Here is a 17,943-nt window from a genome sequence, read left to right as displayed (position 1 = left end):
ATACAACCATATTCTCTTGTTGTGCCAATTTAGTTTTGTAGGACATATCATTGAAATTATCGGTATATACCGATGTGACGTTGTTTGTTGTATTTTATAATGGTATTGTTTTGATATTGTAATGATATGATTTTACAATTGATGTGTATGGTTATTGATTAAGTACTAAGAATATATCAACCGGAAGTACGACTTATCGATCAGTATAAATACTAGGGATTATACTTCCTACATCTCAAATTAACATACATTTCAAATCAATTGCACTTAACAGTAGAACTTTGTAAATGATCAATATTTCAGCCAAGGATTTGCTGTTTTCAAAAGTATTTTTGGGAATGCCAATAGCACGCTTGTCACATGGCTAAGTAGAGTCATGTGTAGCGGGACGGAACAACGACTGGCCGACTGTCCTTCAGACGGATGGGGTGTTCAGACCTGTGACCACACTAAGGATGTTGGTGTTATCTGTCCCGGGAATTATACAGGGGGTAAGTATTTATTGATCTAGAGATTCGTATGGCGTTAAGTAGCATTGCATTCAAATATTAATAAATACAGAGTACCACATCGAATAAATATCTACAAAAGTTGCTCCAGACAAGGGAGAATCCCTGTTTTCCCACTTTTCAAGGACAATATATATATTTATCAACTATCGCGCATATGATACCTGTATCAACAGGAATAGGGAAAGGCAGGTGAGACGCATTACGACGTAATCATATAGGGATTGAATGGATTGTTTTTATCATTTCAATGGCGGCTATGAATAGCAGTAGCTATCTACACATCCCGTGGTGCGCGTTTCCCGAACAGGACGGGACTCTTACAAGAGAAAATATTGTCACAGTACTGTACTTAATATATGTTAATGACTTTAAAATGAATTTCATTAATGATAATTGTTCTAGTGTAGAGCTACAATTGCTTAATATTTTCTTGTTAATGTATTCTGACGACACAGTCATATTTGCTGATAGTCCAGAAAGTTTGCAATGCATATTAAATTCCTTATCTGATTATTCTAGAAATTGGAACCTGGAGGTTAATGTCGAAAAAAACGAAAATAATTGTTTTTAGAAACGGTGGGAACCTCAGAAGTAATGAATCATGGAAATACAACAATCTGAATGTAGATATAGTTAATAGTTTTTAATACTTAGGTATGTTTTTTAATTATAATGGAAAGTTTACAAAAAACACAGAAACATCTTGCAGAACAAGGTAAAAAAGCATTGTTTTCGTTATCATCTTCTTTTAAGAATCATTGTTTGAAAGAAGAAACATACTGCTCAATTTGTTTATTCACATGTAAGCAGTATACTATGTTATGCAGCCGAAATTTGGGGATTGCACAAAGCACCGGCTAAAAAAAGTGTACACTTAATTTGTTTTTAAAAGAATACTAAAGGTTAGAAAATCTACAAGTAATGACTTGGTATATTGTGAATTGGGCCGTCTACCTATGTATGTTGTTAGGAATTTAAGAGTGTTTAAATATTGGTTAAAGCTAAAGGAAACGGATAACTTAATTGTAAAAACTTGTTATGCGGGTGAATGGAAATGACGAGTGGATAAGTAATATTAAGAATGAATTAGAAAAAAAAAAACAAAAAAAAACCCCAAATTCACGAATTTTATTAACATTATCATAATTTCTCCTTTGATATAGCTAACCATTAGGGACATTGAGGTTGATGAATGGAACCAATGATTTCAGTGGAAGAGTGGAAATGAATGTGTTTGGTGAATGGAGCAGTGTTTGGCACAGGAACTGGGACTATAGAGATGCACAAGTTGTCTGTAGACAGCTTAAACTACACGTACGTATAAACTGATCTACTTCCAATTTATAATGTCCCCGTCATCTAATGGATTCAACATCAATATGTTTTCATACTATCGGTTATAACGTCGTAATTCTTAACAGCCTAAATGAAGGATGATGATTATATGGTTAGATTTTAAACCATTACATTAAATACCTATAAAGATGATATACAATGTATCAACTAATATAATTATAATAAGATTCGCACCCTTTTACTGCAATGGAAGGTATACTGCGATTTGATATGAGGTATGAAAATATAGCACCGTTAAATTACGTGACAACACTTGCGTTGCTTTTCTAAGAACTTCACAGATTTATCGAGCGAAGCAAAACTAACTGCACCCTGTTAAAATAGTAAATTTAGCAAATCGATCGTATGGTCTTCTAACATGCACTGTCTTTAGGAAGTGTTTTTTTTTTGGATCGGCCAATCACATTATTGATATTTACATTCATTATACGGAATTTTTTTTTTTTTCATAAAAACATGAGCCTCATCATACTGAGTAGTAATGTCGGGGATCGCGTTACCACGGGTAGTACTCTCCGCCGTCACGGTGTGTAGTAATGTCGGGGACCGCGTTACCACGGGTAGTACTCTCCGCCGTCACAGTGTGTAGTAATGTCGGGGACCGCGTTACCACGGGTAGTACTCTCCGCCGTCACAGTGTGTAGTAATGTCGGGGACCGCGTTACCACGGGTAGTACTCTCCGCCGTCACAGTGTGTAGTAATGTCGGGGACCGCGTTACCACGGGTAGTATTCTCCGCCGTCACGGTGTGTAGTAATGTCGATGACCGCGTTACCACGGGTAGTACTCTCCGCCGTCACAGTGTGTAGTAATGTCGTGGACCGCGTTACCACGGGTAGTACTCTCCGCCGTCACAGTGTGTAGTAATGTCAGGGACCGCGTTACCACGGGTAGTACTCTCCGCCGTCACGGTGTGTAGTAATGTCGGGGACCGTGTTACCACGGGTAGTACTCTCCGCCGTCACAGTGTGTAGTAATGTCGGGGACCGCGTTACCACGGGTAGTACTCTCCGCCGTCACAGTGTGTAGTAATGTCGGGGACCGCGTTACCACGGGTAGTACTCACCGCCGTCACAGTGTGTAGTAATGTCGGGGACCGTGTTACCACGGGTAGTACTCTCCGCCGTCACAGTGTGTAGTAATGTCGGGGACCGCGTTACCACGGATAGTACTCTCCGCCGTCAAAGTGTGTAGTTATGTCGGGACCGCGTTACCACGGGTAGTACTCTCCACCGTCACAGTGTGTAGTAATGTCGATGACCGTGTTACCACGGGTAGTACTCTCCGCCGTCACAGTGTGTAGTAATGTCAGGGACCGTGTTACCACGGGTAGTACTCTCCGCCTTCATAGTGTGTAGTAATTTCGGGGACCGTTTTACCACGGGTAGTACTCTCCGCCGTCACAGTGTGCAGTAATTTCGGGGACCGTGTTACCACGGGTAGTACTCTCGCCGTCACAGTGTGTAGTAATGTCGGGGACCGCGTTACCACGGGTAGTACTCTCCGCCGTCACAGTGTGTAGTAATGTCAGGGACCGCGTTACCACGGGTAGTACTCACCGCCGTCACAGTGTGTAGTAATGTCGGGGACCGTGTTACCACGGGTAGTACTCACCGCCGTCACAGTGTGTAGAAATGTCAGGGACCGTGTTACCACGGGTAGTACTCACCGCCGTCACAGTGTGTAGAAATGTCAGGGACCGTGTTACCACGGGTAGTACTCACCGCCGTCACAGTGTGTAGTAATGTCGGGGACCGTGTTACCAAGGGTAGTACTCACCGCCGTCACAGTGTGTAGTAATGTCGGGGACCGCGTTACCACGGGTAGTACTCTCCGCCGTGACAGTGTGTAGTAATGTCGGGGATCGTGTTACCACGGGTGGTACTCTCCGCCGTCACAGTGTGTAGTAATGTCGGGGACCGCGTTACCACGGGTAGTACTCTCCGCTGTCACAGTGTGTAGTAATGTCGGGGACCGCGTTACCACGGGTAGTACTCTCCGCCTTCATAGTGTGTAGTAATTTCGGGGACCGTTTTACCACAGGTAGTACTCTCCGCCGTCACAGTGTGCAGTAATTTCGGGGACCGTGTTACCACGGGTAGTACTCTCGCCGTCACAGTGTGTAGTAATGTCGGGGACCGCGTTACCACGGGTAGTACTCTCCGCCGTCACATTGTGTAGTTATGTCAGGGACCGCGTTACCACGGGTAGTACTCACCGCCGTCACAGTGTGTAGTAATGTCGGGGACCGTGTTACCACGGGTAGTACTCTCCGCCGTCACAGTGTGTAGAAATGTCAGGTACCGTGTTACCACGGGTAGTACTCACCGCCGTCACAGTGTGTAGTAATGTCGGGGACCGTGTTACCAAGGGTAGTACTCTCCGCCGTCACAGTGTGTAGTAATGTCGGGGACCGCGTTACCACGGGTAGTACTCTCCGCCGTCACAGTGTGTAGTAATGTTGGGGACGGCGTTACCACGGGTAGTACTCTCCGCCGTCACAGTGTGTAGTAATTTCGGGGACCGTGTTACCACGGGTAGTACTCTCCGCCGTCACGGTGTGTAGTAATGTCAGGGACCGCGTTACCACGGGTAGTACTCTCCGCCGTCACAGTGTGTAGTAATGTCGGGGACCGCGTTACCACGGGTAGTACTCTCCGCCGTCACAGTGTGTAGTAATGTCGGGGATCGTGTTACCACGGGTGGTACTCTCCGCCATCACAGTGTGTAGTAATGTCGGGGACCGCGTTAACACGGGTAGTACTCTCCGCCGTCACAGTGTGTAGTAATGTTGGGGACGGCGTTACCACGGGTAGTACTCTCCGCCGTCACAGTGTGTAGTAATTTCGGGGACCGTGTTACCACGAGTAGTACTCTCCGCCGTCACAGTGTGTAGTAATGTCGGGGACCGCGTTACCACGGGTAGTACTTTCCGCCGTCACAGTGTGTAGTAATGTCGTGTACCGTGTTACCACGGGTAGTACTCTCCGTCGTCACAGTGTATAGTAATGCCAGCGACCTCGTTACCACGGGTAGTACTCTCCGCCGTCACAGTGTGTAGTAATGTCGGGAAGTGTGTAGTAATGTCGGGGACCGCGCTACCACGTGTATTACTCTTCGCAGTCAAAACGTCTCTTGTTTCGTGTTCTTTTAAATAAACACGATCCATGTTATCTGCACATTCATCCAGTGTTGTTTCGGTCCCCTTAAGGTTCCAACATAAAATTCACTCCAAAAATCCCACAGAATATATGTTGTACATGGAACTTAGTTTTGTTTTTGTTGTTGTTATGACGGTTTCGTTTTTGTTGTTGTTATGACGGTTTCTAAGACCGTGCCAAGGAGTGTCTGCCATTTTCCCGCGAAAACGGCTGTTCTCTCCGACGTCATTCCCAGGTCAAAACATGTACAAATGCATTTTTTTTTATTATTGTGTGTTTTATTAAATATAACTAAAAATAGGCTGTGTGAAGTTAGCTCAACATACAACATACGACATTCAACATTCAAATAATTTATATCTTGTGTTTTTACTAGCCAACGAGGGAACTTTTGAATGTTCAGCGGATCGACATACGACATACGACATTCAGATTTTGAATGTTCAGTCGCTCAACATACGACATTCAGATTTTGATTTTGAATGTTCAGTGGCGCGACATACGACATTCAAATTTTGAATGTTCAGCGGCTCAACATACGACATACAACATTCAGATTTTGAATGTTCAGCCGCTCAACATACGACATACGACATTCAGATTTTGATTTTGAATGTTCAGCGGCTCGACATACGACATACGACATTCAAATTTTGAATGTTCAGCGTCTCAACATACGACATACAACATTCAGATTTTGAATGTTCAGCCGCTCAACGTACGACATTGAAACTTTATATCTTGTGTTTTTACTAGCCAACCAGGGAACTTTTGAATGTTCAGCGGCTCAACATACGACTTACAAAATTCAGTTTTTGTATGTTCAGCCGCTCAACGTACGACATTGAAACTTCATATCTTGTGTTTTTACTAGCCAAAGACGGAACTTTTGAATGATTAGCGGATCAGAGTTATAATGTCTGGGACCGCGTTACCACGGGTAGTACTCTCCGCCGTCACAGTGTGTAGTAATGTCGGGGACCGCGTTACCACGGGTAGTACACTCCGCCGTCACAGTGTGTAGTAATGTCGGGGACCTTGTTACCACGGGTAGTACTCTCCGCCGTCACAGTGTGTAGTAATGTCGGGGACCGTGTTACCAAGGGTAGTACTCTCCGTCGTCACAGTGTATAGTAATGCCAGGGACCTCGTTACCACGGGTAGTACTCTCCGCCGTCACAGTGTGTAGTAATGTCGGGAAGTGTGTAGTAATGTCGGGGACCGCGCTACCACGTGTATTACTCTTCGCAGTCAAAACGTCTCTTGTTTCGTGTTCTTTTAAATAAACACGATCCATGTTATCTGCACATTCATCCAATGTTGTTTCGGTCCCCTTAAGGTTCCAAACATAAAATTCACTCCAAAAATCCCACAGAATATATGTTGTACATGGAACTTAGTTTTGTTTTTGTTGTTGTTATGACGGTTTCGTTTTTGTTGTTGTTATGACGGTTTCTAAGACCGTGCCAAGGAGTGTCTGCCATTTTCCCGCGAAAACGGCTGTTCTCTCCGACGTCATTCCCAGGTCAAAACATGTACAAATGCATTTTTTTTTTTTTATTATTGTGTGTTTTATTAAATATAACTAAAAATAGGCTGTGTGAAGTTAGCTCAACATACAACATACGACATTCAACATTCAAATAATTTATATCTTGTGTTTTTACTAGCCAACGAGGGAACTTTTGAATGTTCAGCGGATCGACATACGACATACGACATTCAGATTTTGAATGTTCAGTCGCTCAACATACGACATTCAGATTTTGATTTTGAATGTTCAGTGGCGCGACATACGACATTCAAATTTTGAATGTTCAGCGGCTCAACATACGACATACAACATTCAGATTTTGAATGTTCAGCCGCTCAACATACGACATACGACATTCAGATTTTGATTTTGAATGTTCAGCGGCTCGACATACGACATACGACATTCAAATTTTGAATGTTCAGCGTCTCAACATACGACATACAACATTCAGATTTTGAATGTTCAGCCGCTCAACGTACGACATTGAAACTTTATATCTTGTGTTTTTACTAGCCAACCAGGGAACTTTTGAATGTTCAGCGGCTCAACATACGACTTACAAAATTCAGTTTTTGTATGTTCAGCCGCTCAACGTACGACATTGAAACTTCATATCTTGTGTTTTTACTAGCCAACGACGGAACTTTTGAATGATTAGCGGATCAGAGTTATAATGTCTGGGACCGCGTTACCACGGGTAGTACTCTCCGCCGTCACAGTGTGTAGTAATGTCGGGGACCTTGTTACCACGGGTAGTACTCTCCGCCGTCACAGTGTGTAGTAATGTCGGGGACCGTGTTACCAAGGGTAGTACTCTCCGCCGTCACAGTGTGTAGTAATGTCGGGGACCGTGTTACCAAGGGTAGTACTCTCCGCCGTCACAGTGTGTAGTAATTTCGGGGACCGTGTTACCACGGGTAGTACTCTCCGCTGTCACAGTGTGTAGTAATTTCGGAGACCGTGTTACCACGGGTAGTACTCTCCGCCGTCACAGTGTGTAGTTATGTCGGGGACGGCGTTACCACGGGTAGTATTCTCCGCCGTCACAGTGTGAACATTCAAAACTTACCTCGTTGGCTGGTAAAAACACAAGATATGAAGTTTTGAATGTCGTGTGTCGTATGTTGAGCGGCTGAACATTAAAAATCTGAATGTCGTATGTCGTATGTTGAGCGGCTAAACATTAAAAATCTTAATGTCGTATGTCGTATGTCCAGCCGCTGAACATTCAAAATCTGAATGTCGTATGTCGAGCCGCTGACCATTCAAAAGTTCCCTCGTTGGCTAGTAAAAACACAAGATATGAAGTCTTGAATGGCGTATGTCGTTTGTTTAGCGGCTGAATATTCAAAATCTGAATGTCGTATGTCATATGTCGAGCCGCTGATCATTCAAAAGTTCCGTCGTTGGCTAGTAAAAACACAAGATATTAAGCTTCAATGTCGTACGTTGACTAAACATTCAAAATCTGAATGTTGTATGTTGTATGTTGCGCCGCTGAATATTCAAAATTTGAATGTCGTATGTCGTATGTCGAGCCGCTGAACATTCAAAATCAAACTCTGAATGTCGTATGTCGTATGTTGAGCGGCTGAACATTCAAAATCAAAATCCGAATGTCGTATGTTGAGCCGCTGAACATTCAAAATCTGAATGTCGTATGTCGTATGTCGAGCCGCTGAACATTCAAAATCAAACTCTGAATGTCGTATGTCGTATGTTGAGCGGCTGAACATTCAAAATCAAAATCCGAATGTCGTATGTTGAGCCGCTGAACATTCAAAATCTGAATGTCGTATGTCGTATGTTGAGCCGCTGAACATTCAAAATCAAAATCTGGATGTGATATGTCGTATGTCGAGCCGCTGAACATTCAAAATCTAAATCTGAATGTGATATGTCGTATGTCGAGCCGCTAAACATTCCAAAGTTTTTCTCGTTGGCTAGTAGAAACAAAGATATGAAGTTTTGAATGTCGTATGTCGTACGTTGAGCGGCTGAACATTCAAAATCTGAATGTTGTATGTGGTATGTTGAGCCGCTGAACATTCAAAATGTGAATGTCGTATGTCATATTTCGAGCCGCTGAACATTCAAAATCAAAATCTGAATGTTGTATGTCGTATGTTGAGCGGCTGAACATTCAAAATCTGAATGTCGTATGTCGAGCCGCTGACCATTCAAAAGTACCCTCGTTGGCTAGTAAAAACACAAGATATGAAGTTTTGAATGTCGTATGTCGTATGTTGAGCGGCTGAACATTCAAAATCAAAATCTGAATGTCGTATGTTGAGCGGCTGAACATTCAAAATCTGAATGTCGTATGTCGTATGTCGAGCCGCTGAACATTCAAAAGTTCCCTCGTTGGCTAGTAAAAACACAAGATATGAATTTTTTGAATGTTGAATGTCGTATGTTGAGCTAACTTCACACAGCACTACAAATAAGCATAATGTAAATACAAGGAATGGAATTTATTGTTTTCAACAGTCATGAGGTCATTACAACATTGGCTTCTGTATATATTTATCATGAATCGCCAACGGGATTAATGAAATATGTCCAGAGGGCAATGTTGTTATGACCTCATGACTGTTTGAAAGAGCAAATTTCATTCCTTAAATAATTATTGAGAATGATCACAATATTCAAGATGGTCTGATTTTTATTGCGATGATCTATTCCCCGACTCGCACAATAGAAAACGCATATGATATCAACATACTTCGCTTGGTCATTTAAATGCCAAGTAAAAGTTAAGAAAACGATGGTGTTGTCACATAATAATACTAGAGCCTACATGTGTTGTCACATAATAATACTAGAGCCTACAGGTGTTGTCACATAATAATACTAGAGCCTACATGTTTTGTCACATAGTAATACTAGAGCCTACACTCACATAATAATACTAGAGCCTACAGGTGTTGTCATATAATAATACTAGAGCCTACATATTTTTGTCACATAGTAATACTAGAGCCTACAGTCACATAATAATACTAGAGTCTACAGGTGTTGTCATATAATAATACTAGAGCCCACAGTCACATAATTATACTAGAGCCTACAGGTGTTGCCATATAATAATACTAGAGCCTACAGGTGTTGTCACATAATAATACTAGAGACTACAGGTGTTGTCACATAATAATACTAGAGACTACAGGTGTTGTCACATAATAATACTAGAGCCTTCATGTGTTGTCACATAATAATACTAGAGCCTACAGGTGTTGTCACATAATAATACTAGAGCCTACAGGTGTTGTCATATAATAATACTAGAGACTACAGGTGTTGTCATATAATAATACTAGAGTCTACAGGTGTTGTCATATAATAATACTAGAGCCCACAGTCACATAATTATACTAGAGCCTACAGGTGTTGCCATATAATAATACCAGAGCCTACAGGTGTTGCCACATAATAATACTAGAGACTACAGGTGTTGTCACATAATAATACTAGAGTCTACAGGTATTGTCACATAATAATACTAGAGCCTACAGGTGTTGTCACATAATAATACTAGAGCATACATGTTTTGTCACATAGTAATACTAGAGCCTACAGTCACATAATAATACTAGAGCCTACAGGTGTTGTGACATAATAATACTAGAGCCTACAGGTGTTGTCACATAATAATACTAGAGACTACAGGTGTTGTCACATAATAATACTAGAACCCACAATCACATAATAATACTAGAGCCCACATGTGTTGTCACATAATAATACTAGAGCCTACAGTCACATAATAATACTAGAGCCTACAGTCACATAATAACACTAGAGCCCACAGGTGTTGTCACATAATAATACTAAATCCCACAGTCACATAATAATATTAGATCCCAGTCACATAATAATACTAGAGCCCACATGTGTTGTCACATAGTAATACTAGAGCCTACATGTGTTGCCACATAATAATACTAGAGCCTACAGGTGTTGTCACATAATAATACTAGAGCCTACAGGTGTTGTCAAATAATAATACTAGAGCCTACAGGTGTTGTCACATAATAATACTAGAGTCTACAGGTGTTGTCACATAATAATACTAGAGCCTACAGTCACATAATAACACTAGAGCCCACAGGTGTTGTCACATAATAATACTAAATCCCACAGTCACATAATAATATTAGATCCCAGTCACATAATAATACTAGAGCCCACATGTGTTGTCACATAGTAATACTAGAGCCTACATGTGTTGCCACATAATAATACTAGAGCCTACAGGTGTTGTCACATAATAATACTAGAGCCTACAGGTGTTGTCAAATAATAATACTAGAGCCTACAGGTGTTGTCACATAATAATACTAGAGTCTACAGGTGTTGTCACATAATAATACTAGAGCCTACAGTCACATAATAATACTAGAGCCTACAGGTGTTGTCACATGATAATACTAGAGTATACAGGTGTTGTCACATAGTAATACTAAAGCCTACAGGTGTTGTCACATAATAATACTAGAGCCTACAGGTGTTAAACACATAATAATACTAGAGACTACAGTCACATAATAATACTAGAGCCTACAGGTGTTGTCACATAATAATACTAGAGCCTACAGTCACATAATAATACTAGAGCCTACAGGTGTTGTCACATAATAATACTAGAGCCTACAGTCACATAATAATACTAGAGCCTACAGGTATTGTCACATAGTAATACTAGAGCCTACAAGTGTGGTCACATAATAATATTAAAGACCACAGGTGTTGTCACATAATAATACTAGATCCCAGTCACATAATAATACTAGAGTCTACATGTGTTGTCACATAATAATACTAGAGTCTACAGGTGTTGTCACATAATAATACTAGAGCCTACAGGTGTTGTCGAATAATAATACTAGAGCCTACAGGTGTTTTCACATAATAATACTAGAGCCTACAGGTGTTGTCACATAATAATACTAGAGTATACAGGTGTTGTCACACAGTAATACTAGAGCCTTCAGGTGTTGTCACATAATAATACTAGAGCCTACAGGTGTTGTCACATAATAATACTAGAGCCTACATGTGTTGTCACATAATAATACTAGAGCCTACAGGTGTTGTCACATAATAATACTAGAGCCTACAGGTGTTGTCACATAATAATACCAGAGCCTACATGTTTTGTCACATAGTAATACTAGAGCCTACAGTCTCATAATAATACTACGACCTACAGGTGTTGTGACATAATAATACTAGAGCCTACGGGTGTTGTGACATAATAATACTAGAGCCTACTGGTTTTGTCTCATAATAATACTAGAGCCTACAGTCACATAATAATACTAGAGCCAAAGGTGTTGTCACATAATAATACTAGGGCCTACAGGTGTTGTCACATAATAATACTAGAGCCTACAGGTGTTGTCATATAATAATACTAGAGACTACAGGTGTTGTCATATAATAATACTAGAGTCTACAGGTGTTGTCATATAATAATACTAGAGCCCACAGTCACATAATTATACTAGAGCCTACAGGTGTTGCCATATAATAATACCAGAGCCTACAGGTGTTGCCACATAATAATACTAGAGACTACAGGTGTTGTCACATAATAATACTAGAGACTACAGGTGTTGTCAGATAATAATACTAGAGCCTACATGTGTTGCCACATAATAATACTAGAGCCTACAGGTGTTGTCACATAATAATACTAGAGCCTACAGGTGTTGTCACATAATAATACTAGAGACTACAGGTGTTGTCACATAATAATACTAGAGCCCACAATCACATAATAATACTAGAGCCCACATGTGTTGTCACATAATAATACTAGAGCCTACAGTCACATAATAATACTAGAGGCTACAGTCACATAATAACACTAGAGCCCACAGGTGTTGTCACATAATAATACTAAATCCCACAGTCACATAATAATACTAGATCCCAGTCACATAATAATACTAGAGCCCACATGTGTTGTCACATAGTAATACTAGAGCCTACATGTGTTGTTACATAATAATACTAGAGCCTACAGGTGTTGTCACATAGTAATACTAGAGCCTTCATGTGTTGTCACATAGTAATACTAGAGCCTACAGGTGTTGTCACATAGTAATACTAAAGCCTACAGGTGTTAAACACATAATAATACTAGAGCCTACAGGTGTTAAACACATAATAATACTAGAGACTACATGTGTTGTCACATAATAATACTAGAGACTATAGGTGTTGTCACATAATAATACTAGAGACTACAGTCACATAATAATACTAGAGCCTTCATGTGTTGTCACATAATAATACTAGAGACTATAGGTGTTGTCACATAGTAATACTAGAGCCTTCATGTGTTGTCAAATAATAATACTAGAGACTATAGGTGTTGTCACATAATAATACTAGAGACTACATGTGTTGTCAAATAATAATACTAGAGCCTTCATGTGTTGTCACATAATAATACTAGAGTCTACATGTGTTGTCACATAATAATACTAGAGACTATAGGTGTTGTCACATAATAATACTAGAGACTACATGTGTTGTCAAATAATAATACTAGGGTCTACAGGTGTTGTCACATAGTAATACTAGAGCCTACAGGTGTTGTCACATAATAATATTAGATCCAAGTCACATAATAATGCTAAATCCCACAGTCACATAATAATACTAAATTCCACAGTCACATAGTAATACTAGATCCCAGTCACATAATAATACTAGAGCCTACAGGTGTTGTCACATAATAATACTAGAGCCTACAGGTGTTGTCACATAATAATAATAGAGCCTACAGTCACATAATAATACTAGAGCCTACAGGTGTTGTCACATAATAATACTAGAGCCTACAGTCACATAATAATACTAGAGCCTACATGTATTGTCACATAGTAATACTAGAGCCTACAAGTGTTGTCACATAATAATACTAGAGCCCACAGGTGTTGTCACATAATAATACTAGAGCCAACAGTCACATAATAATACTAGAGTCTACGGGTGTTGTCACATAATAATACTAGAGACTGCAGTCACATCATAATACTAGAGCCTACAGGTGTTGTCACATAATAATACTAGGGTCTACAGGTGTTGCCACATAATAATATTAGAGACCACAGGTGTTGTCACATAATAATACTAGATCCCAGTCACATAATAATTCTAGAGTCTACATGTGTTGTCACATAATAATACTAGAGCCTAAATGGTGTTGTCACATAATAATACCAGAGCCTACAGGTGTTGTCACATAATAATACTAGAGTATACAGGTGTTGTCACACAGTAATACTAGAGCCTTCAGGTGTTGTCACATAATAATACTAGAGCCTACAGGTGTTGTCACATAATAATACTAGAGCCTACATGTGTTGTCACATAATGATACTAGAGCCTACAGGTGGTGTCACATAATAATACTAGAGACTACATGTGTTGTCACATAGTAATACTAGAGCCCACAATCACATAATAATACTAGAGCCTACAGGTGTTGTCACATAGTAATACTACTGCCTACATGTGTTGTCACATAATAATACTAGAGCCTACAGTCACATAATAATACTAGAGCCTACAGTCACGTGATAACACTAGATCCCAGTCACATAATAATACTAGAGCCCACATGTGTTGTCACATAGTAATACTGGAGCCCACATGTGTTGTCACATAACAATACTAGAGCCTACAGGTGTTGTCACATAGTAATACTAAATCCCACAGTCACATAATAATACTAGATCCCAGTCACATAATAATACTAGAGCCCACATGTGTTGTCACATAGTAATACTAGAGCCTACATGTGTTATCACATAATAATACTAGAGCCTACAGGTGTTGTCACATAGTAATACTAGAGCCTACATGTGTTGTTACATAATAATACTAGACCCTACATGTGTTGTCACATAGTAATACTAGAGCCTACAGTCACATAATAATACTAGAGCCTACATGTGTTGGTACATAATAATACTAGACCCTACAGGTGTTGTCACATAGTAATACTAGAGCCTACAGGTGTTAAACACATAATAATACTAGAGTCTACAGGTGTTGTTACATAATAATACTAGACCCTACAGGTGTTGTCACATAATAATACTAGAGCCCACATGTGTTGTCACATAATAATACTAGAGCCTACAGGTGTTGTCACATAGTAATACTAAATCCCACAGTCACATAATAATACTTGAGCCTACAGGTGTTGTCACATAATAATACTAGAGTATACAGGTGTTGTCACATAATAATACTAGAGCCCACATGTGTTGTCACATAATAATACTAGAGCCTACAGGTGTTGTCACATAATAATACTAGAGACTACATGTGTTGTCAAATAATAATACTAGGGTCTACAGGTGTTGTCACATAGTAATACTAGAGCCTACAGGTGTTGTCACATAATAATACTAGATCCCAATCACATAATAATGCTAAATCCCACAGTCACATAATAATACTAAATTCCACAGTCACATAATAATACTAGATCCCAGTCACATAATAATACTAGAGCCTACATGTGTTGTCACATAATAAAACTAGAGCCTACAGGTGTTGTCACATAATAATACTAGAGCCTATAGGTGTTGTCACATAATAATACTAGAGCCTACAGGTGTTGTCACATAATAATACTAGAGCCTACAGTCACATAATAATACTAGAGCCTACAGGTGTTGTCACATAATAATACTAGAGCCTACAGTCACATAATAATACTAGAGCCCACATGTGTTGTCACATAATAATACTAGAGCCTACAGGTGTTGTCACATAGTAATACTAAATCCCACAGTCACATAATAATACTTGAGCCTACAGGTGTTGTCACATAATAATACTAGAGTATACAGGTGTTGTCACATAATAATACTAGAGCCCACATGTGTTGTCACATAATAATACTAGAGCCTACAGGTGTTGTCACATAATAATACTAGAGACTACATGTGTTGTCAAATAATAATACTAGGGTCTACAGGTGTTGTCACATAGTAATACTAGAGCCTACAGGTGTTGTCACATAATAATACTAGATCCCAATCACATAATAATGCTAAATCCCACAGTCACATAATAATACTAAATTCCACAGTCACATAATAATACTAGATCCCAGTCACATAATAATACTAGAGCCTACATGTGTTGTCACATAATAAAACTAGAGCCTACAGGTGTTGTCACATAATAATACTAGAGCCTATAGGTGTTGTCACATAATAATACTAGAGCCTACAGGTGTTGTCACATAATAATACTAGAGCCTACAGTCACATAATAATACTAGAGCCTACAGGTGTTGTCACATAATAATACTAGAGCCTACAGTCACATAATAATACTAGAGCCTACAGGTGTTGTCACATAATAATACTAGAGCCTACAGGTGTTGTCACATAATAATACTAGAGCATACAGGTGCTGCCACATAATAATACTAGAGCCTACAAGTGTTGTCACATATTAATACTAGAGCCCACAGGTGTTGTCACATAATAATACTAGATCCCAGTCACATAATAATACTAGAGTCTACATGTGTTGTCACATAATAATACTAGAGCCTACAGGTGTTGTCACATAATAATACTAGAGCATACAGGTGCTGCCACATAATAATACTAGAGTCTACAGGTGTTGTCACATAATAATAATAGAGCCTACAGGTGTTGTCACATAATAATACTAGAGCCTACAGGTGTTGTCACATACTCATACTAGAGCCTACAGGTGTTGTCACATAATAATACTAGAGCCTACATGTGTTGTCACATAATAATACTAGAGCCTACAGGTGTTGTCACATAATAATACTAAATCCCACAGTCACATAGTAATACTAGAGCTTACATGTATTGTCACATAATAATACTAGAGTCTACAGGTGTTATCACATAGTAATACTAGAGCCCAGTCACATAATAATACTAGAGCCTACAGGTGTTGTCACATAGTAATACTAAATCCCACAGTCACATAATAATACTTGAGCCTACAGGTGTTGTCACATAATAATACTAGATCCTACAGGAGAAATAAGACGACGGTTGATCAAGAAACGAAGACAGAAATTGATATCTAATATAGACTGAAATTCTACGTTTAACAGATGTCACGAGTTGAGCAATAATTAGTAAAATGTGTAGCTCAAGATATTCCTACAGATTATGTTTCAATCAAAATACATTCTTTTTCAGTGAGGGGGCCCCTATATTCAATGTTGATCCGGGATCGGGTCCTAAGTACCTGGAATACGTAAACTGTGTAGGAAATGAGCTTCGGCTGATCGACTGTCCTCGTATTGGATACACTAGTTCTAGTTCAGTAGATCAAATAGACGAAAACGCTGGAGTGATCTGCACGGGTAGTATTGATGACCCTTTGGAAGGTACGATTTTACAGCATTATTTTAAACATTTCAATTAATTGTTTTTCATTTATGGCCGCATTATTGGCGTATTTGTCACATTGTGACCAAAATACATCTTCCTTCTTTTATTGATAGAATCCAGCTCATCGTCAATGATTTATCCCAGTTTCGATACCCGTGTTATTCGTTTCAAACTTTGTAACCCCATGACTTTATAAGATATCTGTATGAGACAAAGGAATTTTTACAAACAAACTATTTTTCGACAAAGAACTATTTTTTTAAATATAGTCTTGACGAAGACAAGCATCACATATCCTCTCTTTAAAATCAGGTTCACGATTTTTGTCAACATGACGTAATTCCCATACCTGTATCTCTATGTACTAGTATATACCTGTATGTACCATCCTTAATACCTGTTACCTAAATACCATTGTTATAAACCATATGTCTCTGTAGCATGATTGTAAATTATAAACTCTGTGTTTATGAGTTCATCAGTACATTGTGTGTATGTAAAGAGAGGATATCTACCAAACAAGTATTGCTTAAAATAGAAACGGTTACATTGACATTGACCAAACCACTCTGAAGCTAAAATGTTTTCTAGATATTATAACCTTTTAGAATTGTGTTTAGTTTTATTAAAATTCCTCAGGGAATGAGTCATCTAGAGTGCTGAAAAGAATTTCCTGAAAACGGTAACAGTGAATTTGACTCAAAAAAAAACCCAACAAAAAACAAAAACAACAAAACAAAATAACTTGAATTGGTCCGTACGTCTTGTGCGTGCATACATTTGTGCGGATGTACAAGAGGGGCGGAGAAAACTAAAGTCCCTCCCAGTTTCACCGACAGGAGACTAACAGTAAATGTAGGGATACTCACACTCAGTTATCATTTACAAAAAAAATGAAAAATAAATTAGATAATCTGTTTGGATTGGTTTATGCATCCCTAGGTTTCAGTTACCTA

General features: G+C 39.3%; 1 protein-coding gene across 1 annotated transcript in view; it reads left to right on the top strand.

Moving 5' to 3' along the window:
• The window catches only part of LOC117340666 (scavenger receptor cysteine-rich domain-containing group B protein-like), a 33,038-nt gene extending 15,374 nt beyond the window's left edge, over positions 1 to 17,664 (top strand). The window contains exons 3-4 of the mRNA XM_033902433.1: positions 16,793 to 16,983; positions 17,627 to 17,664. Coding sequence (XP_033758324.1) covers positions 16,793 to 16,983; positions 17,627 to 17,664 — 229 coding nt within the window. The remainder of the gene's footprint in view (positions 1 to 16,792; positions 16,984 to 17,626) is intronic.
• The last annotated feature ends 279 nt before the right edge of the window (positions 17,665 to 17,943 follow it).

This window comes from Pecten maximus, chromosome 2 (genome assembly GCF_902652985.1).
Source record: "Pecten maximus chromosome 2, xPecMax1.1, whole genome shotgun sequence".
Classification (NCBI taxonomy): domain Eukaryota; kingdom Metazoa; phylum Mollusca; class Bivalvia; order Pectinida; family Pectinidae; genus Pecten; species Pecten maximus.
Note: the sequence above shows the minus strand (reverse complement) of the source record. Positions and strands in the feature narration are given on the sequence as shown.